Raw genomic sequence first — 21522 nt, forward strand, 5'->3', positions numbered from 1 at the left:
AGCACGAGCCGGAGCCACGCGTGTCACACGGTGTCACCTCCCCCCCCCCGGGAGTGTCACACACACACAGAGACTCCAGACCCACGCGTGTCACACGGTGTCACCTCCCCCCCCCCGGGAGTGTCACACACACACAGACCCCAGACCCACACGTGTCACATGGTGTCACCTCCCCCCCCCCCCCCGGGAGTGTCACACAGACCCCAGACCCACGCGTGTCACACGGTGTCACCTCCGCGCCCCCGGGAGTGTCACACACACACAGAGACCCCAGACCCACGCGTGTCACACGGTGTCACCTCCACCCCCCGGGAGTGTCACACAGACCCCAGACCCACGCGTGTCACACGGTGTCACCTCCCCCCCCCCCCGGGAGTGTCACACAGACCCCAGACCCCGCGTGTCACACGGTGTCACCTCCACCCCCCGGGAGTGTCACACAGACCCCAGACCCACGCGTGTCACATGGTGTCACCTCCGCGCCCCCGGGAGTGTCACACACACACACACAGACCCCAGACCCACGTGTCACCTTCCCCGGAGGGTGTCCCACACACAGACCCCAGACCCACGCGTGTCCCCTCGGGTTCCCCCCAGGTCCCTTCTGGGTCACCCCACCCACGAGCCACTCCACGGGTCACCCTGGTGCCCCCCAAACCCCCTCGGGTCGTCCCACGGGGCACCTTCGCCAGCCCCGAACCCTCGAGTGTCACCCCACAGGTCCCTTCTGGGTCACCCTGCCCACCTGTCACCCCCTGGGGCACCTCTGTGCCCCCCAAACCCACGGGTGTCACCCCACAGGACACGTCCCTCGGGCCCTCTGGGTCACCCTTCACTCCCTGCACCCCCAGAGCCACTCGTGTCACTGCTCGGGTCCCCTCTCCAGGCTCCTCTGGGTCACCCACCCGCGTGTCACCCCCCTTCCCGTGCCCCCACACCCACGTGTGCCCCCTCAGGACCCCTCTGTCCCCCCAAACCCGCTCGGCTCCCACCCCCCCGGGTCACCCCACCCGGGTGTCACCCCCGGGCCACCTCCCCGTGCCCCAGCCCCACTCGTGTCACCGCCCCAGGGTGCCTCAGGTCACCTCCCCGAGTCACCACGTGCCCCCCTCTGTGTCCCCAGCCCCTCCCTGCCGCCCCCTCCCCGTGTCCCCCCCTCCCCCGGTGGCAGGGAAGGGGACACGGAGCCCAAGGTCACGGTGGGCTGGGAGCCAGCCTGGCAAGGACGGGCCGAGCGCGGGCCCCGGGCCTGCGGGGGGGACACGGGGACAGCACCGCCGCTGTCCCCACCCCGCGGGGCCGCGGCTCCGCAGCACCGGGAGCGGCTCCGGCCCCGCTCCCGCCCCGCTCCCGGCGCCTCCCGGCCCCATCCGCGGGGAAAAGCGGCTGCGAGGGGGGGCCCGGCGAGATTTTCGGGTGGATTTTGGGTTAATGATCGTTGGGGGGTTGAATTAATTAAAGGAAGAGAAAGTGAGAAAAGCGAAGCGCTGATCAACAGCCGCCCCCCCCCCGCCGGGCTCGGGGGGTCTCGTTCCACGCGCGGCTCCCTCGGGTTTCCCCTTTTTCCCCCTTTTTTCCCTTAAATAACCCCGGCTCAGCTCCTCGCCCACTCCTCACCCTTCCCCCACCCCCCGGGGGAGTTTTGGGGAGGTTTTAGGGGGGTTTTGGGTCATTAACCTCATTGAGCAGGTGGGGAAACTGAGGCAGGGCGGTTGTGGGGTGGGGATTTGGGGGTCCCTGAGCCCCCAGACGGAGCGGGGGAGGGGCTCGGGAGGTTTTGGGGTGGGGTTTGGGGCGGGGGGGCTGCACCCGCCGCTGCCGTGCCCGGCAGCCCCAGCTCCCGAGCGCTTTCGTTTTCCCCCAGCACGCCCGGGGCACGCCCAGGGTGTCCCCCCAAAATATGAACCCCCGGAGTGCCCCCCCCCGCACTGGGACCCCCCCAAAATCAGCTGCAGAGCCCCCCCCGTGAAGCTGGGTGGGGGCAGGACCCCAACCCCCCCCCCCCAAATTGTGCCCTACAAACCGAACAGGGGTTGGGGATCCCCTGTTCCAGCCTGGCTGGGCACCCCCCCTCCCTCCCTGCACCCCCAAAATCCCGCTGTGACATCAGGGGCCGTGGTCACCCCCACCCTGGGGACCTTGGGGACCCCCCCAATTCCCAGCTGGCATCACCAAAAGCTGGCACAGCTCCCAAGGGAGCAACGAGTCCATCCCGGGCTCTGCAGGGCACCCCAGAGCCGGGGGGGACCCCAAAACACCGGGAGAAAACAACCCGGGTCCCCCCAAAGCAGCAGCACGGGAGCCTGGAGCCGGGGACCGCGGCATGGGACCCCCAAAAGTGTTCCAGGAGCAGCCTGGAGTTCGGGATGGCACCACGGGACCTCCAAAAATGTCCCTGAAGGAGTCTGGAATTGCGGATGGCACCGTGCTGGTGTCACCCCCTGAGCCCCTGCACGGTTCAGAGCACAAAAACTTCAATATTTCCTCATTTCGGGCCAAATTTGGATTTTTCCATCTTCACCCAGCTCCTGCTCACCCCGAATACTGAACACCCTGAAATATTTTTCACCCCCCAAATATTCCCAGCTGGATTTAGGTCCTTGGATTCCTCATCCATCCCGTCCGGGGCTGCCTCGTGCCGGGATAATTCCGGCGTCTCCCGCTTCCACTGGAGGCAGCGCATCCCAGGCAGAGCCAGCGGCGCATCCCGGCGCTCCCGGCCGGAATTCCGGCTCCGCAGGGGTTAAACGCACCCGGGGCACAACCGAGGACAGAAACCGCCTGGAAATGTAAAGTGCCGTTTATTTATTATTTCCCCTTTCCCCCCTCCCCACCCATGATGAAAATATCGAGTTTAAAAAAAAAAAAAATTAATTAATTGCACCACCAAACTGCTCCATCCACGCTCTCCTCCTCCTCCTTTTCCTCCTCTTCCTCCTCCAAAACCCAGCACCAAAACCTACGGAAAATAGCCCGAAACTTGAGGAACCTTCCCTGCTTCCCACATAAAATAAAAGGCAAAATCCATCACATCGAGCACCCCACGGCTCCGGGGTGGCTTGGCTGGGCATGAGCTGAGCCAGCAACCACAGACCCCCCAAATCTGGGGTGTTCCCCCCAAAACTGGGGTGTTCCCTCCCAAAAAATCGGGGTGTTCCCCCTTTGGGGACGTGGTTGCCCTGTGGGTTGGCCCCAGGCAGGGCAGTGCCTTTGTCCTGTGCTGGAAAACAGGAAAGGAAAAGGGGTGAGGGATTTGGGGTTCCCCAGCCCTGGTGGTTCATTTTGGGGGGGCTCCCATGGCAGGAGCCAGGGCAGGCAGGGGGGTGGCAGCTGCCAGCCCGACCGGGTGAAAAACAGCCAAAAAAAAATTTAAAAGGAAAACACCAAAAAATTCCCATCCAACTTCCCAAATGCTCACCGGGGGCTCAGGGGCTGCCAAGGGGAGGAGGGGAAGGATTCACCCCCAAATCCACGCGGTGGAAGGGAGGGGGCCTGGGGGGCTGCGATGTCCTCGATGGGAGGGACAATCCAGGGACAATCCGGGCGGGGTGAGGCGGCTCCGGGTGGGTTCATCCCGGGCCAGGGGGCTCCGACAGGGAATCCTGGAGCTCTGCCACGTCCACAGCGGCTGAGGCCACCCCTGGGCTGGGGCAGAGGCGGCTGCAGGGGGAACACGGCGGCCTGCGGGGTCCCTGCGCCCCCGGGGGGAGCGGGAGAGGGACCCCAGCCCCGGGCACGGCCACGGGAACGGCCGGGCTCTGCCTCCGCCTGACCGGGGAAGGAAAATCCGCTCCCTCCCCTCACCTGGGCTCTGAGAGGTGGAGCCATCCCCATCCCCATCATCCCCATCCCCCGAACATCCAGCTCAGGACAAGGCCAGGCTTTAAAAGAACCGTTTTAAAAGCAAACCAGGCAAACAGCAGCGCTCTCAGCTCTGCCCCCAGGGCCAGCCCGGAGCCCCGCAGTGTCCCCAGGCAGGGCGGTGACACCGCTCCGGGCCACCCCGGGCAGGGTCTCTCCGTTCCTGATCCCGCTGATTTTCCATCCCACAGAGAAACCCCGGCAGGAGGTGAAGCACCCCCTGCCCAGCCCCTCACACCCCCATTACACCTCCTTTAACCCGAGTGAACACATTTCCAAAAAAAAAAAAAAAACCAAACCCAAAAAACAACCAAAACAAACCAACCCGAAATAAAGAAAAAATCGACATAAGCAGCACCACAATTCCCAAGTGTCAGGAGCTCCAGAGCTGGAGCAGAGGCCTGGAACAGCCCCACGGCCGAAGGGGGCGAGCCCGGGCGGGATGGAGGCGCCGGGCGGGATGGAGGCGCTGCCGGCCCGGGGCTTTGGGGCTTCGGGGCCGGGAGGGAGCGAGGAGGGGCAGCTCTGCCGTGGAGGGAGGAGAGGAAGCGGTGCCAGGGCAGGATTGCCCGGCCGGGCTCACACGGCAGCGCGGGTGGGAGTGCTGGGCTGGTTGAGGCGCAGCGTCCGGCACAGCCAGCCCGCAAAATCCACCTCCTCCACCTCGGAGCGCTTGATGAACGTGTGGCTCTGCAAGCACGGGGAAAACGCGGTCAGGAACCGCCCCCAGGAGCAGCCCAGACCCCAAACAGCCCCAAACAGCCCCAAACAGCCCCAAACAGCCCCAAACAGCCCCAAACAGCCCCCCCTGTGCTGTGGGATGTGCCCTGGAGAGGGGGGAGGATCCTGGTGCTGACACAGGGAAAGAGGATTTGGGAAAACTTCTGTTCCTTGCAGTTCTCCCACCCTCACAGGAACAATTCCTTCCCAAATCCCATCCAGCCCTGCCCTCTGGCAGTGGGAGCCATTCCCTGTGTCCTGTCCCTCCAGCCCTTGTCCCCAGTCCCTCCCCAGCTCTCCTGGAGCCCCTTCAGGCCCTGCCAGGGGCTCTGAGCTCTCCCTGGAGCCTTCTCCTCTCCAGGTGAGCCCCCCCAGGTGTCCCAGCCCGGCTCCAGAGGGGCTCCAGCCCTGGGAGCAGCTCCAGGGCTCCTCTGGGCTCTCTCCAGCAGCTCCAGGTCCTGCTGCTGCTGGCCCAGAGCTGGAGGCAGCTCTGCAGGTGGGGTCTCACCTGGGCAGGGCAGGATCCCCCCTCCCTGCTGCCCAGGACTCAGCTGGGTGAGGGGTGAGGAATGAGGGGTCCAGCCCTCAGTGCCAGCCAGGTGAGGAGCCAGGTGTGTGCCAGGCACCTCAGCAGAGCCTGGGCAGGTCCCCAGCCCCGGAGAAAGGGGCTCAGTCCCTCCCTCTGCCCCATCCCGAGCTCAGCCTGGGCATTCCCGGCCTCTGGAGCGAGAGGGAGCAGCTGCCAGTGCCAGGAGAACAATCCTGTCCCCACTCACCATCAGCATCTTCAGATCTGCCCGTTCTGCTGGGTTTTTAATTAAGCTGAAATGAGAAGAACAAGGGAGCAAAGCCAACGTGAGATTCCGTGTGGGAACGTGGGAATGAGGCTGGAGGAGCTCCAGCTTCACCCAAAGCCCCTCAGGACCCCAGGAGAGGCCCCAGCCCTGCCAGGGAGAGCTGCAGGATCCATCTCCTCCACACTGTGGGGACAAAGTGTGCCCTGCAAATGGAGAACAGGCCCTAAAGCTCTATTATTTATTAAATTGGGGGTTTTTGTAACAGCCAATCTCTGCTTTACTGGGAGCTCTGGCAGCACCTTCAGGTGTCCCTGTGCCCACGGGGTGACTCAGCCCCAGGATCTGCTCCACCACCCCCCTTTGCCAGGCTCGGATTTAGAAGGAGCTGGGATCCTGCTCAGCAGCCCCACAAATAAATTCTATTTATTGCAACCCTTCCCGAGGCAGGAGCTCCCAGCACAAGGTGGGATCAGGCAGAGCACAGAGGGTGGAGCAGCAGGGAGCACGTCCAGGCCCCTCCTTCAGCCAGGGGGTGAAATCCTCACCATTTATTTACAAACTCCTGGAAATCTTGTGTGAAGACTCCACTTGGCAGCTTGGGAGGTGGCTGTGGAGAGAAGGAGAAGGGGTTCCTGCAGCACTGCTGCGTTGCTGTGCCAAAAATCAGTGCCAGCTGCATGCCAGGGGGCTTTGCTCCACACCCTCCTCTTCCTCACTGCTTTTCCAGGCAGGAAAACCCTTCCCTGACATTCCCTCCCCTGCTGCTCCAGCTCACCTGGGGGACCCCAACCTGAACCCCAAAGCTGGGAAATCACCAAGCACCCCAATCCTAAATCCCTCACAAATCCCAGCTCTGGCCCTGCCTATGGCTGATGAAACAATCCCCAAATGAGGCTGGGAATCCCCAAATGAGGCTGGGAATCCCCAAATGAGGCTGGGAATCCCCAAATGAGGATGGGAATCCCAAAATGAGGATGGGAATCCCCAAATGAGGATGGGAATCCCAAAATGAGGATGGGAATTCCAAAATGAGGATGGGAATCCCAAAATGAGGATGGGAATCCCAAAATGAGGATGGGAATCCCAAAATGAGGATGGGAAGCTGCCCTTTGTTTAAGACCTGTCCTTGTGAGCTGTGGGACAAGGGGGGTGGCCTCAGGCTGAAGGAGGGAAGGTTTAGATGGGATTTTGGGATGGAATTCCTCCCTGGGAGCGTGGGGAGGCCCTGGGATGGAATTCCCAGAGCAGCTGTGGATCCCAGGAGTGTCCAAGGCCAGGCTGGAGCACCCTGGGGTGGGGGAAGTGTCCCTGCCATGGCAGGGGTGGCACTGAGGGGCTTTAGGGTCCTTCCCACCCAACCCACTCTGGGATTCCCTGAGCAAACCCTGCAGATCCCACCCTGGCCCAGCAGAGCCCTGTGGGGTCTCAGGGTTAACGAACACCCACCTCGTTAACGATGTAATCCAGCAGCTCAAAGATGGCCATGGCAGGCCTGGTGTCCATCCCGTGGCCTGCGGGGTGACACGACACAAACGGCGCTGAGAGCCTGCCCAGGGCTCGGTTTGGGGTGAAAAACACAACTTTGGGGAGTTCTGCTGGGAGACGCTGAGGCAACTCCCAGGGGAATTGAGTCACGGTTAGAGAGACATCAAGTTCATTCCCAAAATTTGGATTTCTTTCTCCAGACCTCCAGTCCAGATTTATTTCCCAGCTCGGAATGTTTGGACAGCACCAGACCATCTCCTCTGGCTGGCAGGCAGCGCTTCCAGAGCCTTCTGCTCCCAAGGAAACGGCTCCAGCAGAGCTCCCTGCAATCCTGGTGCTTCCTGAGAGCTCCCAGCAAAGCCCTTCCCAAAAATCTGCCTCAGGCCAGAGAGGAACCTGCTGGCAAAGCCTGAGGAGCACGGGGGGCTGTGACAGCATCCCCCAAACCAAGGGACCCCCACTCCAGCTGTGCCCACAGCTGGGGGCTGTGACTGTCCCCCAAACCAGGGGGCTGTGACTGTCCCCCAAACCAGGGGGCTGTGACAGCATCTCCCAAACCAGGGGAACCCCATTTCAGCTGTGCCCACAGCTGGGGGCTGTGACAGCATCTCCCAAACCAGGGGAACCCCATTTCAGCTGTGCCCACAGCTGGGGGCTGTGACAGCATCTCCCAAACCAGGGGGCTGTGACTGCCCCCCAAAGCAGGAGAGCCCCATTTCAGCTGTGCCCAAACCAGGGGGCTGTGACAGCATCTCCCAAACCAGGGGGCTGTGAGTGCCCCCCAAACCAGGGGAGCCCAATTCCAGCTGTGCCCACAGCTGGGGGGCTGTGACTGCCCCCCCAAACCAGGGGCTGTGACAGCATCCCCCAAACCAGGGGGCTGTGAGTGCCCCCCCAAACCAGGGGCTGTGACAGCATCCCCCAAACCAGGGGGGCTGTGACTGCCCCCCCAAACCAGGGGCTGTGACAGCATCCCCCAAACCAGGGGGCTGTGACTGCCCCCCAAACCACTCCAGCCGTGCCCACAGCACGGAACGGGGGCCGATCCCTTCTGTGGGACACAGGAGGCTCCGAGGAGCCCCAGCAGAGCCCAAACCCCTCCCCAGGCTCCCTGCGGAGCTGCACGGGCCTGCGGCGGGCCGGGCCGGGGCGCTCCCCCTGCCAGCCCCCCGCGCCCCCCGAGCCCCCTGCACACCACAGCCCCTACCACTGCCGGGGCGTCCTGGGGGCCTGGCCCGCGGAGAGATGCTGGGGGACTCTCCCTGCGCCCCGTCCACCACAGCACGGCCAAAAATTGCTTCCAGTTCCTTGGAGTCTGGCGGGGGGATTGGGTACCTTCCGATCGACAGCTCCACCAGGGACAGCCCCATGCTCCAGATGTCCGACTGCACCGAGTAGTGCGTGCCCTGCAGGCGCTCGGGCTGCGGGAGGGACCGGCAGCGTCAGCGGGAGGGAACCGCGCTGGGGCCGGGATGGTGGGACTGGGAATAATGGGACTGGGAATAATGGGACTGGGAATGGGATAATGGGACTGGGAATGGGATAGCGGGACTGGGAACGGGGATAGTGGGACTGGGAATGGGATAATGGGACTGGGAATGGGATAATGGGACTGGGAATGGGGATGGTGGGACTGGGAATGGGGATAGTGGGACTGGGAATGGGGATAGTGGGACTGGGAATGGGGATAGTGGGACTGGGAATGGGATAATGGGACTGGGAAGGGGGATAGTGGGACTGGGAATGGAATAATGGGACTGGGAAGGGGGATAGTGGGACTGGGAATGGGGATAGTGGGACTGGGAATGGGGATGGTGGGACTGGGAATGGGGATGGTGGGACTGGGAATGGGATAATGGGACTGGGAAGGGGGATAGTGGGACTGGGAATGGGGATAGTGGGACTGGGAATGGGGATAGTGGGACTGGGAATGGGATAATGGGACTGGGAACGGGGATGGTGGGACTGGGAATGGGATAATGGGACTGGGAACGGGGATGGTGGGACTGGGAATGGGATAATGGGACTGGGAATGGGGATGGTGGGACTGGGAATGGGGATGGTGGGACTGGGAACGGGGATGGTGGGACTGGGAACGGGGATGGTGGGACTGGGAACGGGGATGGTGGGACTGGGAACGGGGATGGTGGGACTGGGAACGGGGATGGTGGGACTGGGAACGGGGATGGTGGGACTGGGAACGGGGATGGTGGGACTGGGAACGGGGATGGTGGGACTGGGAACGGGGATGGTGGGACTGGGAATGGGGATAGTGGGACTGGGAACGGGGATGGTGGGACTGGGAATGGGATAATGGGACTGGGAACGGGGATAGTGGGACTGGGAACGGGATAATAGGACTGGGAATGGGGATAGTGAGACTAGGAATGGGGACAATGGGACTGGGAATGGGGACAATGGGACTGGGAATCAGGATAGTGGGACTGGGAATGGAGGAACTACACTGGGAATGGGGGATAGTGGCACCCAGGACACTGGGAATGGGGGTGACATGGAATGCTGGCCCCCGGAGCACAGGAACACCCCCTGCCATGGGATATGGCCCCCCAGGACACGGGGTATCGACACCAAGGCCACAAATTCCTGTATGGACGAGACTCAGACTCCAGAGCCTCCAGGGGCTCCAAGGGGACTGCAGGGGGACTTTGGACCAGGGACAGGACACAGGGAATGGCTCCCCACTGCCAGAGGAGGGGACACATGGGACATTGGGAGGGAATTCTGCCCTGTGAGGGTGCTGAGGCCCTGGCACAGGGTGCCAGAGCTGCTGTGGCTGCCCCTGGATCCCTGGCAGTGCCCAAGAAGCAGCCTGGGACAGCAGGGGGTGTCCCTGCCATGGCAGGGGTGGCACTGGGTGGGGTTTAAGGTCCTTCCCACCCAAACCAGTCTGGAATTCTGTGACATCCCAAAGGCCTCTCCATGGCAGCTCTACAGGGAAAGGATCATGTGCAAAGGGGATGGAAAAGAAGGATGATGTGCAGAAAAAAGCACTTGGGGCATCTCATCCACACTCCCAACTCTGCAGCATTCCCAGCTCCTTGTGTTTGGGAGTCTGGAACACCCAGCAGGAATTTCTTTCCCTGTGTGCTGAAATCTAAGGAATTCATGCATTTTCATGGATAAGCTTTTCCTGCTCACTCCTGTTAACACCCAAGAGGAATCAGAGGAGCGGAAAATCCGCTCGAGGTTATGGAGATTAAAAGAAAATATTAGAAATAAATCAATCCATGCAAGTCATCCCCACTGGCAGCTCCGAGGCTGCTTGGAGCCAGGGCTGCGAGCAGAGGGGACAGGATTTTTAAATAGCCCCTGTGTAACTATAACTGCACTTGAATAACCATTCCCAAAATACAGGAGCAGCTCAGACCTCAGGAGCCTTCCCTGGGAGGGTGGGCAGGCCCTGGCACAGGCTCCCAGAGGAGCTGGGGCTGCCCCTGGATCCCTGGCAGTGCCCTGGACAGGCTGGAGCAGCCTGGGGCAGTGGAAATGTCCCTGTGAACTGGATAAGGATGGAAACAGAGCTGAGATGATCCCAAATTACCCCAAAAACCCCACCTGGAAGGAACTTACAGACATGTAGGACCGAGTTCCCACAAAGGAGTTGGCCATGGAGTCAATGAGCTGCCCGCTGACCCCGAAATCACAGAGCTTGATCTCCCCTCGGGAGTTCACCAGGATGTTGGAGGGTTTCACATCTGGGAACAGCCAGAGAGGGGAGCGTGAGGGTGGCTTTGGTGGCACCTGGCACTGCAGGGTGGCACTGCCAGGGCCCTGCTCTCACCTCTGTGCATGATCTGGTGCTTCTCCCGCAGGTAGGCCAGGCCCCGCAGCACCTGGGGGAGCCCAAAGGAGGATCAGGGAGGGAAGAGCTCTGCCCTCAGCTCAGGGGGGCTGTGCTCTCCACGTCCCTCAGGGTTTGCAATTCATCCCCAGCTCCAGCACAGATTTTGGGGGGACCACCCCAAAAAGCTTCTCCCAAACCTCCCGGAGGTGAAGCCAACGTTATCCAGAGGGGTTGGAGGTGGGGAAAGGGGTTGGGAATATTTCCCCTCTGCTCTTGGCCCAGGAGAGTGCAGCTCCCAGGACTGGGAAACACAAAAAGCTTCCCAGGGCAGGGATTATTCCCAATCCCTGCCCAGCAGGTCCCCCTGGAAGCCTGAGCAGCCCCATCACTCACCGCTATACTGACTTTGCCCAGGATTTCCTCAGGAATTCTTTTGGCTTCTTTCAACACTTGATCCAAAGAGCCACCATCCTGAAATAAAGAGCAGGGGGATGGACCAACAGCCAGCAGGAAAGCAGAGCAGCTGGGAGTCCAGGGGAGCAGCTGGTGGTGAACAGCCTTGAGCACACTCCTTTTCCAGCCAAAAAAAGGCAGATTTGGTGATCTGAGCTCAGGTTTATCACTGAAAACTGGATTTTTACCAGCTCTGCTTCCTGCTGTTGGCTCTTTGCTTCCCTCCACCACTGGAAATGCCAAGGTGGTGCTGATTTGGAGGAGAAATAACATCGTTCTCCACCAAGAAAGAAGAGAACTGTGCTCCCTGGGCCTCTCAGCAGGCTCTGCAGAGCACCGGGTTGGCAACATTTCCGTTTGGCCAAGCCCCAAACCTCTGCTTCCGCCTCCCAAAAGTGCCTGTGTCCCTCACCCCGAGGCCTGGGCTCCCACCAGGGGCACAGGGCCAGGCCCAGGAGGTGGCAGCGCCCCGAGGCTCCCCGGGCAGGGCCTCACCATGTGCTCCATGCAGATGGAGATCTCCCCGTCGCTGTAGAAGGCCCCGTAGAAGCCCACGATGTAGGGGGAGTTGCACTCGTGCAGCACCTGCAGCTCCCGGATGATCTGGTTGCGGATGGCCGGCTTGATCTCCAGGTGGATCAGCTGCCAGGAGGGAAAACAGGCACGGTGTGAGTGCTGGGAGGGAAAGGAACTGATGGGGAGCAGCCCTGAGTGCTGGGAACAAATGAGATCGGCAAGGGAGGCGCCGCTTTGGAGCAGAATTTTTCTCATTTGCAGGCTATTAAGGATAAATTAGGATAATAAGGATAAAGAGCATAAAATTAAGGATGAAGTGCCAGGACACAGGGAACGGCTCCCCACTGCCCAAGGGCAGGGTTAGATGGGATATTGGGAATAAACTCTTTCCTGGGAGGGTGGGCAGGCCCTGGCACGGGGTGCCCAGAGCAGCTGTGGCTGCCCCTGGCAGTGCCCAGGCCAGGCTGGACGGGGTTTGGAGCAGCCTGGGACAGTGGGAGGGGTCCCTGCCATGGCAGGGGTGGCACTGGGTGGGATTTGAGGCCTCTCCAAGCCCATCCAGAGTGGGATTCTGTGCTGAAGGCAGAGGGGGAGCTCTGTGCTGCCACGGAAGGTGCCAGGATTGCACCGGGCACGGGCGGAAAGACGAGTCAGGAGTTTGATCTCAGCCCCTCTGAGTCAGCAGCCAGAAACATTTTCACAAGCTCTGGAGGTGTTGTAAGAAGGTGCTCCGAGATCAAGGAAACCACAGGAAAGAAAAAGCCCCTGTGAAGGTTCTGCACCAGAAACGAGCAGCGGCTTTTGGGGCTCCCCGCGGGGTCAGAGCAGAGCGGGGAGGGAAACACCCTGGGCTGCTGAGAGCTGGCCCTGCCCCTGGAACTGGATGAGCTGTGGGGCCTCTTCCAAGCCAAACCACTCCACGATTCCATGGTCCCAACAGCAGGAGGGAGGAGGGACTCTGGAGGAGGCAGAGCAGTGGCTGCGCTACTCCTGCCAAGCCTCTCCCAGCAGCTCCTGATTTTCTGCTCCGCTGTTCCCAACGAAGCCAAGTCTGAGAGGAACCCCTGCCCCTGCTTGGAATGTCCTTGGGATGTGTTAAATGGGGCTGAGGGATGAGGGATGCGTGTGCCAAACCCATCCTCCCCAATGCCACTTCCAGCCCTCCACAACCTACAACCCTCAGGAGATCCAGTTCCAGTCACTGGGAAATAAATAAACTCCTCTTTTCCAGAGCCCAGGGACCTGCCACTGGCAGTGCAGCCTCTCCCAAAGGAGACAGCTCCATGCAGAACCCACCTGCGGGCAGCCAGGACTGCTCCTGACCCAGCTGAGGGGGTGAAGAGAAGAGAACCCACCCCAGTGCAGCCCTCCCGGGGGCAGGGAGAGCCCCAGAAGCCCCCCAGCACCCCCAGGCCCCCGTTACCTTCCGTGCCATGATGAGCCCTGAGGGTTTGTGCTGCACTTTGGTGACCACCCCGCCATTGCCGGCGCCCAGCTCCGAGATCCTCTCAAAGTCGTCGTCCTTCAGCTCCCCCACTTTGGCTTTCTGAGTCAGGAAAGCTTCCAGGCGCTTCTTCTGCTGCTCATCCAGCTCCAGCTCCTCCAGCTTCTTCTGCAGGTCCACCAGGTTAGCCCTGGAGAGGGCAGGAGGAGATGGGACACGCTCAGCACAAGGGAAAGGAGGCTTTGGTTTCCAGGGAAGTGGAGGGAAATGATGGAAAAGCATCCCCTGACCCATCCTGAGCCTCTGACAATGGGATCACCTGGACAGGGAGACCGGGAGAGGTCCCTGCCCAATGCACACAGCCCCTCTGCAGAGGAGCTTTGGAGCAGGCAGGTGTTTGGGGAGAGCCAAGGAAGAGCAGAAACCCTTCAGCCCTCACAGAGGCAGCAGCAGACGCCGCTCCCTGTCCCGGGGAGCCAAGCCTGGCTCCGGCTGTAACACGAGAAGGGCTTTCCACAGGGTCCAGCAGCTCCGGGACACCCCCAGCCCAAACGCTGAGCACAAAGGGGGGTCTGTGCTCCCCCAGCACCTGCTGCCGAGCCCCCCCGGCCCGGGCCAGCTCCGGCTGCTCCGTCCCAGCTGCTGCCACGGCCGTGTCCCCCTCACCCACACCCAGGGGGCCGTGTCGGGAGGGTGCCACCCCATCCCTGCCACCCAGCACCCCCACGTACCCCCCTCCACCACCTCCCACCCCACACAGCCCATCTGCCGAGCCCCCACTGCTGCCCCCTGTCCCCCCCGGACCCCGGGGCCCCATCCCAGCCTGGCTCCCCAGGCTTCCCTCCCGCTCCAGGCCAGAGCAGCCTCCCCTGCCCATCCCATCCCCACCCCTTCCAACCCTCCCTGAGCCCTCACCTGCCCCGCACAGCCCCGGCCGGGCCCATCCACCCCCGGCCCGCCCCCGCTCCCCGGAGCTGCCCCGATTCCCCCGGGCCTTCCCCGGTCCCTCCGAGCCTGTCCCAGGTCCCCCCTCAGACCTTCCCGGGCCTCCCCAAACCCGGCCCGGCTCCTCCCGGCCTCCCCCGGCCCTCCCCACGCCCCGAGCCCGCCGTGCCCCGAGCCCCAGGCGCGGTGCCCGCTGTGTCCCGGCCTCCCCGGTCCGCCCAGGCCCGGTGTCCCTGAGGCCCGCTGTCCCCCCCAGGCCCCGCGTCCCCCCCAGGCCCAGCCCCGCTGCCGGGGCGGTCCCGGCCGGGCCTGACTCACTCTGCGGAGCCGTCGGGGCTGGGCCCCTCGGCGGCGCTGGGGGCGATGTTGAGGGCGGGCAGCACCGGCTTCCTCTTGGCCGGCATGGCCGGGCCGGGCCGCGCCTGCGGGGCCGGGGGGGCGCGGCCGGGCGCGGGGGCGCGCGGGGGCGGGGCCGGGGCGGGGCCAGCGCCGGCCAATCGGGGGCGGGGCCGGGCCTGGGGGCGGGACCGGGGCCCGTACCGGGGCGGGGGCCGGAACTGGGGCGGGGTCGAAGGGAGGAATCACGGCGGGGCCTGTGGAGGCGGGACCGGGGGCTCCGTGGGGCGGGACCGGGGGCTCCGAGAGGCGGGACCGGGGGCTCCGAGAGGCGGGACCAGGAGTTCCGTGGGGCGGGACCGGGGCTCCGTGGGGCGGGGGAAGAACGCCGGGGGCGCGGCCCGTACCGGCACAGGGGGCGTGGCCTGGGGGCGGGGCCTAAGAGCGCCGGGAGGAGCGCGCGGCGGGGCGGAGTCTCGCGAGATGTCGCTGAGGGGGGAAGGCGGTGGCCGTGGTGGCGCAGGTGCCCCCCGAGAGGCGCCGGGGAGCACCGGCTGTGTGGACGGAGTGTTAATTAAATAATCACTAATTAGCGACTCAGCAAAGACACCAGCCCCCAGCCGCTGTTCGCTCTGCTCATCCCGTTCCATGCCCGATCCCAGGCTCCGGGACCCCCGAGGCTCCTCAGGAGGGGCCCGGGCAGCGCCGGGCGGCGGCCGCGGGCGGGCGCCCTTTGCCCGGGCCCGGCGGGGCCATAGAGCAGGGAGCAGCCGCCGCCGCTCGGGCAGAGGCCGTGGGGCGGCCGATAAGGGGCCGCGGCCTTGTCCCTGCGCCACGCCTGGGGCACACGGAGCCTTAGTCAGCTCTGTCCCCGCCCTGCGCCCGCCATCCGCTGGGGCGGCGTTCCCTGAGGGGGCGCCGGTGCTGGCGGTGCCCCTCAGTGCGGGGGATGAGGGCTGGGCACAGCGACCACCCGAGACAGCCCGAGACAGCCGTGAGGGACTCGGGATAATCCCGGGATGGTCTGAGTGGGATGGATTTTAAACACATCCCGTTCCCATCCGTTCAAACACATCCCGTTCCCATCCGTTCAAACACATCCCGTTCCCATCCATTCAAACACATCCCGTTCCCATCCATTTAAACACATCCCGTTCCCATCCATTCAAACACATCCCGTTCCAATCCATTCAAACACATCCCACCTTCCACTGCCCCAGGCTGCTCCAGCCTGGCCTTGTGCCCTGCCAGGGATCCAGGGGCAGCCACAGCCTCTCTGGGGATTCCCTTCCACGGCCTCCCCACCCTCCCAGGGAACAATTCCTTCCCAAAATCCCATCTGGGAGCAGGAAGCCGTTCCCTGTGTCCTGTCCCTGCATCCCTTGGTCTCTCTCCCAGGAGAGCCACGGAGCACCAGGGTTTTTTTGGGTAAGCCATAGCGGTAGAGCCCAAGCCAACGTCCCCGGATGTTGCACGCATCAAATGTGATTAACGCCGAGACATCTGAAAAAAGGGAAACTGTCCCCAAAAGTGGGTGAAGGTTCATGGACAATTATAGCACCTGGACTTCGCCCGGCAGCCCCAGCCCCTTGTGCCCTGCTTGGCAGAGGAGCACAAAAACATTTGGCTAATGAGTTACGGGTCCAGCCCCGGGGCGGCCCTGCCATCGCACCCCGACGGCCCCAATCAGGGCTGGGACATTTTGCAATCTGGGATATTATTTCTGTGCAGTTGGAGTTTAAACTTTGCCACTCGGGTCAGGGAATCACGAAGGAGGAGGAAGAGGAAGAGGGTGAAGGCCGGGCTTGTTGTCAGCTGTGCTCAGAGAGGGTTGGGAGGACAATCCATGGCGTCTCACTCAGGTATGTCCTGGCTGCCACCGCTCAATGAGATCCCATGGGGACGTCAGGATTCACTGAGAGGGTTGAGGGTGAAGACAGGGAGCAATAAAGCCCCGTGTCCACCTTGGCCAGACAAATGTCAAGTAATGACAACTGTCCCAGCTGGCCTGGAGGACATTTGAGTCGGTTGGGTGGTGGGTTGGTTGGTCAAGCAGTCAGAGTTGACTGGTCAGTCCATTGGTCAGTGGGCTGGTTGTTTGGTCAGTCCATCCATTGGTCACTTGGCCAAGAGGCCATTTGGTCTCTTGATCAGCTCATTGATTGCCTGGTCAAGCAGCTGGTCAGTGGGTCAGCTGTGGGGGTAGTTGGGCTGTCAGTTGGGTGACTGGCCAGTTGGGATGGTGGTCAGCTGGCCCAGTGGCTCTCTCTGAGCCTGGGGTCTCAAGCAGTGCCTGGGGTGGCAGTGAGGGACTGAGTCCCCTCCCTGGGGTGGCAGTGAGGGACTGAGTCCCCTCCCTGGGGTGGCAGTGAGGGACTGAGTCCCCTCCCTGGGGTGGCTGGTGGCCGCAGTGCCCTCCCCTCCACTTGTCACCCAAAATGATTAACCAGCCCTTCCAGCATGGTCACCTCCAGGAGGGACCCCCCTGGCTGGGCTGCTCTGGGTGAAAACTGGAGGATTTGGGAATTTCAGCTGCTGGAAGGAGGGAGGATGGGGGGCACTGCCATGCCTGGAGCCCCCACCTCCTGTCCCACCGCTGTTGGGTTTTCCCGGGGGTGGCTGTGGGGGGTACCAGGGGCCCGGGCTGGGCAATGACCCTGCCACCCGCAGCCGCGGCCTCCAGCGGGGGCAGCCTCGAGAGCCTGGAGCTGCTGGATCTCCTCTTCGACCGCCAGGACGGGATCCTGCGCGGGCTGGAGCTGGGGACGCCGCCGGGAGCCTGGCCCCAGGACAGGGTGAGCCTGCGCCCGGAGCCCGCCCCGGCCCCGCTGGGGACAGCCCGGGAGTGTCACAGCCCGGGAGTGTCACAGCCCTGCCGTGTCACAGCCCAGCGCTGTCACAGCCCGGCGGTGTCACAGCCCGGCAGTGTCACAGCCCGGCGCTGTCACAGCCCGGCAGTGTCACAGTCCAGCAGTGTCACAGCCCGGCAGTGTCACAGCCCTGCGGTGTCACAGCCCGGCGCTGTCACAGCCCGGGAGTGTCACAGCCCGGGAGTGTCACAGCCCGGCAGTGTCACAGTCCAGCAGTGTCACAGCCCTGCAGTGTCACAGCCCGGCAGTGTCACAGCCCGGCGGTGTCACAGCCCGGCGGTGTCACAGCCCTGCCGTGTCACAGCCCGGGAGTGTCACAGCCCCGCGGTGTCACAGCCCGGCAATGTCACAGCCCTGCAGTGTCACAGCCCTGCCGTGTCACAGCCCGGCAGTGTCACAGCCTGGCGCTGTCACAGCCCGGCAGTGTCACAGTCCGGCAGTGTCACAGCCCTGCCGTGTCACAGCCCTGCCGTGTCACAGCCCGGCGCTGTCACAGCCCCGCGGTGTCACAGCCCGGCAATGTCACAGCCCTGCCGTGTCACAGCCCGGGAGTGTCACAGCCCGGCGCTGTCACAGCCTGGCGCTGTCACAGCCCGGCAGTGTCACAGCCCGGCGCTGTCACAGCCCGGCGGTGTCACAGCCCAGCGGTGTCACAGCCCCGCGGTGTCACAGCCCGGCAATGTCACAGCCCTGCCGTGTCACAGCCCGGGAGTGTCACAGCCCGGCGCTGTCACAGCCTGGCGCTGTCACAGCCCGGCGGTGTCACAGCCCAGCGGTGTCACAGCCCGGAGGTGTCACAGCCCGGCGGTGTCACAGCCCGGCGGTGTCACAGCCCCGCGGTGTCACAGCCCGGCAGTGTCACAGCCCTGCCGTGTCACAGCCCGGCGGTGTCACAGCCCCGCGGTGTCACAGCCCCGCGGTGTCACAGCCCGGCGGTGTCACAGCCCGGGAGTGTCACAGCCCGGCGGTGTCACAGCCCTGCAGTGTCACAGCCCGGCGGTGTCACAGCCCTGCAGTGTCACAGCCCGGCAGTGTCACGGCTGCTCCTGGTGACGCTGCCGTGTCCCCTCAGCGTGCCCCGGACAGCGAGGACTTCCTGAGCTGCATCCTGGGCTCCGGGGACTCGGTGTCGGACTCGCCCAGCTGGTCCCCGGCCACCAGTGACAGCGGGGTGTCCGAGGACGCCCCCTCGGACCAGCACGACAGCCCCCCCCGCAGCTGTGACGGGGGTCCCCGGGAGCTCCTGTACCCCTGCACCGACCCCTGCGGGGCCCAGCCCCTCCCGGCGGGGGCCGGGGTCCTGCACCCCGAGGTCTCCATCGACCTGGGTGAGCCACGCTGGGAAAGGACCAGGCTGGGGCACTGGAGGGACTGGGGACACTGGGGAGTTGAGAGTGGTGGAGGACTGTGAGGAAATTAAGGGAGCTGGGAGAAACTGGAAAGAACTGGGAGGACTGGTGGGCTAGGGAGGAGATAGGGAGAGTGTGGAGAGCTTGGGAACTGGGGTGAACTGGGCAGACTGGTTGGTGTTGGGGAGGCTGGGACAGGATCAGAGGGACAGTTTGGGGGGACAGAGTCAGGGGCACTGGACTGGGCAGCAAGCCACCCTGGTTTGGGGCCATGGCAGGGGGAGGGTCCTGCCGTGGAGACACGGGAACAGTGGGGACCCAGCACTGCTGTCAGCCCAGCTCTGCCCTCACCCAGACATGTGGCACCCCGGGTTCTTCCTGGAGGAGAGCCAGGACCTGCCCGTGGTCCCCCCGCCCGAGTCCTGTGCCCTCACCGTCAAGGACCTGCTGCTCTCGGGCAGCTCTGACAACGTGAGTCCCTGTGTCCCCAGCGTCCCCTGTCCCCAGCCTTGGCTCCTCCTGGACCCTGAAATCCCCCATTCCCTGAAATCCCTCCCCATCCCCACACTTGTTCCCTTTCCCTTCCTGCTCCTTGTCTATGATCCCTGTCCCTTTCTGGGACACCTTCACCACGGTCCCAGCCAGGCTCCCACCCAGGGGTGTCACCGTTCTGTGTCCCTGCAGCAGCCACAGGCCCCTGGCTCCCAGCTCCGGCCGGGCCAGGGCCACTTCCAGGAGCTGGTGCTGACGGAGGACGAGAAGAAGCTGCTGCTGAAGGAGGGGGTGACCCTGCCCACGCAGCTGCCCCTCACCAAGGTGGGTGCCAGGGCACCTGGGCAGGGTGTGCAGTGGGGGTCCCAGCCCCCCTGACCCCCCGTGTCTCCCCCAGTACGAGGAGCGGGTGCTGAAGAAGATCCGGAGGAAGATCCGGAACAAGCAGTCGGCTCAGGAGAGCCGCAAGAAGAAGAAGGAATACATTGATGGGCTGGAGAGCAGGTACCGAGCCCAGCCCCTCACCTGGGCACGGTGACAGTGGCAGTGGCACCCTGGGCACTCTGCTCCTTGCCAGCCCCCCCGGCTGTGCCCTGAGCCCTTCCTGCTCTCCCTGCCCCAGGATGTCGGCGTGCACGGCCCAGAACCAGGAGCTGCAGAGGAAAGTCCTGCACCTGGAGAAGCAGAACTCGTAGGTGTTCCTGTCCCCTGGTGGGGACAGGGTGGGGTGGGACGTGTTGGGATGGGGGCTCATGGGCTCTCCTCGTTCCCAGATCCCTCCTGGAGCAGCTGAAGAAGCTCCAGGCCATGGTGGTTCAGTCGAGCAACAAGGCAGCACAGACAGGGACCTGCCTGGCGGTGCGTGGGACCCCAGCCCTGGGAGCCGTGGGGATGGGAGGGAGGGATGTGGGATGGATGAAGGCAGGGATGGATGGAGCTGCACTGGCAGGACATGAACCAGAAGGGACGGATGGACTCCTGGTTCTGCCACCAGCTATGCCCCAGCTCCTGGTTCCTCTCGCTGCTGTGCTCAGTGATGTCCCCTCTGTCCCCAGGTCCTGCTGCTCTCCTTCACTCTCATTGTCTTCCCCTCCATCAGCCCCTTTGCCCCCAGCAAGGCCGAGGCAAACGGCGACTTCAGGCCTGTGCGAGGTGAGGGCTGAGCTGGGCTGGGCTGGGCTGGGCTGAGCTGGGCTGAGCTGGGCTGGGCTGGGCTGGGCTGGGCTGGGCTGGGCCGAGCCAGGGCTGTGACACCCTCAGGGCGCTGGCCCAGGCCCTGACCCTCCGCGGGGCTCAGTTTTCTCCAGGTCCCTGCACAACGCCGCCGCCTCCCGCGTGGTTCACTCGCAGCCCCAGGCCGGGGAGGAGCAGCCCCCGGAGCCGCGGTGGTCGCAGCCCCTGCAGGAGACCCCCGAGGCGCTGCCCGAGGCTGTCCAGGACACGCTCCCCGCGCTGCCGGACAAGGGCGCCCTGCAGAACCACACACGGGCATCGGCCACGCCGGGGCTGAGCCACGAGGACGGGCACCGGGCTGACACTGTGCCGGGGGATGGCACCGTGCCACACCCGCCCCCGGGGCTGGCATCCCTGGCGTGGCCCGAGCCCGGGCACGGCCGGCCCGCGGTGCTGGAGCCGGCGGAGGAGCTTTAGGCAGCCCAGGGAGCTCGGGGGTGCCACGGGGTGGCAGCACCTCAGCCCCTACAGGACAAGCCCGCGGGGGGACCCCTCCAGGATCTGCCTCTGGATGCTGGACCTGCTTGGCTTTGCTTGGATTCCGTGAACTGGGAAGAGGAGACCGGTTCCCACTGGCCTTACTGGGAGGGAAGGGGCTGCTGCTGCCCCCCGGCACAGTGGGAGCTGTGGAAGGGACATGGGGTCACTCAGGATGGGGCTGAGGAAGCAGGAGGGGCCCTGGCCTGGTTGGCTGATGATGGTTGATGAAACTGGTTGGTTTTGTTCTTGGTTTCGTTTTGTTTTTTGTTTTTTTAAATTTTATTTTCATCTCTAAATATAAGATATTTTGGAAAAAAAACCACCTGCTGTAGTTTAAAAGGGGGTGATCCACAAGGTCTCAAGGAACCCTGGGCCAGGGGGACCTCAAGCCCAGGTGCCACAAGGGTCCCAGGAAAGGGGGGACACACAGCCATGCCAGCCTGGAGCTGTGGCCAGGGCCCCCTCCCACAGCTCCCAGCCCTGAGTCCAACTGGGATCCAGCCAGCACCAGTCCCCTTCCATAACCAAGTGTGATGGAATTAGAGTCATGGAATGGTTTGGTTGAAAGGGACCTTAAAGCTCATCCAGTGCCACCTCTGCCATGGCGGGGACACCTTTCACTGTCCCAGGCTGCTCCAAGTCCCATCCAGCCTGGCCTCGGATATTTCCAGGATCCAGGGGCAGCCACAGCTTCTCTGGGAATTCCATTCCAGGGCCTCAGCACCCTCACAGGGAG

The 21522-nt window shown here is 63.6% G+C and overlaps 3 protein-coding genes across 6 annotated transcripts; 2 read left to right on the plus strand and 1 right to left on the minus strand.

Annotated features, from left to right (window-relative positions):
- Positions 1 to 3882: 3882 nt before the first annotated feature.
- MAP2K2 (mitogen-activated protein kinase kinase 2) lies at positions 3883 to 14489 on the minus strand. Of its 3 annotated transcripts, none has more exons than XM_063403487.1 (11): positions 14345 to 14489; positions 13061 to 13271; positions 11617 to 11763; positions 11062 to 11139; positions 10666 to 10717; positions 10455 to 10579; positions 8071 to 8284; positions 6825 to 6889; positions 5924 to 5985; positions 5358 to 5403; positions 3883 to 4551 (listed from the first exon to the last, which is right to left on the minus strand). In XM_063403487.1, the coding sequence occupies exons 1-11, from the start codon at positions 14428 to 14430 to the stop codon at positions 4441 to 4443; spliced, it is 1197 nt and encodes a 398-aa protein (XP_063259557.1). In that variant the 5' UTR covers positions 14431 to 14489; the 3' UTR covers positions 3883 to 4440. The 3 variants fall into 3 exon arrangements, 2 of the variants coding, with proteins under 2 accessions (XP_063259557.1, XP_063259556.1); XM_063403486.1 differs by lacking the exon at positions 14345 to 14489 and adding an exon at positions 13521 to 13803; XR_010081114.1 differs by lacking the exons at positions 3883 to 4551; positions 14345 to 14489 and adding an exon at positions 13521 to 13803 and having other exon boundaries at positions 5353 to 5403; positions 8199 to 8284.
- Positions 14429 to 15221, plus strand: LOC134554295 (uncharacterized). The gene is made up of 2 exons (XM_063404835.1): positions 14429 to 14765; positions 15025 to 15221. Exons 1-2 carry the CDS (start codon positions 14429 to 14431, stop codon positions 15219 to 15221), a joined length of 534 nt encoding a protein of 177 aa, XP_063260905.1.
- Positions 15222 to 15937: 716 nt separating this feature from the next.
- Positions 15938 to 21422, plus strand: CREB3L3 (cAMP responsive element binding protein 3 like 3). Of its 2 annotated transcripts, XM_063403466.1 has the most exons (10): positions 15938 to 16224; positions 17033 to 17157; positions 18305 to 18560; positions 18937 to 19052; positions 19266 to 19397; positions 19471 to 19577; positions 19696 to 19764; positions 19847 to 19931; positions 20129 to 20225; positions 20371 to 21422. In XM_063403466.1, the coding sequence occupies exons 1-10, from the start codon at positions 15993 to 15995 to the stop codon at positions 20721 to 20723; spliced, it is 1572 nt and encodes a 523-aa protein (XP_063259536.1). In that variant the 5' UTR covers positions 15938 to 15992; the 3' UTR covers positions 20724 to 21422. The 2 variants fall into 2 exon arrangements, with proteins under 2 accessions (XP_063259536.1, XP_063259537.1); XM_063403467.1 differs by lacking the exon at positions 15938 to 16224 and having other exon boundaries at positions 16780 to 17157.
- Positions 21423 to 21522: the final 100 nt, after the last annotated feature.

This window comes from Prinia subflava, chromosome 8, assembly GCF_021018805.1.
Source record: "Prinia subflava isolate CZ2003 ecotype Zambia chromosome 8, Cam_Psub_1.2, whole genome shotgun sequence".
NCBI lineage: Eukaryota > Metazoa > Chordata > Aves > Passeriformes > Cisticolidae > Prinia > Prinia subflava.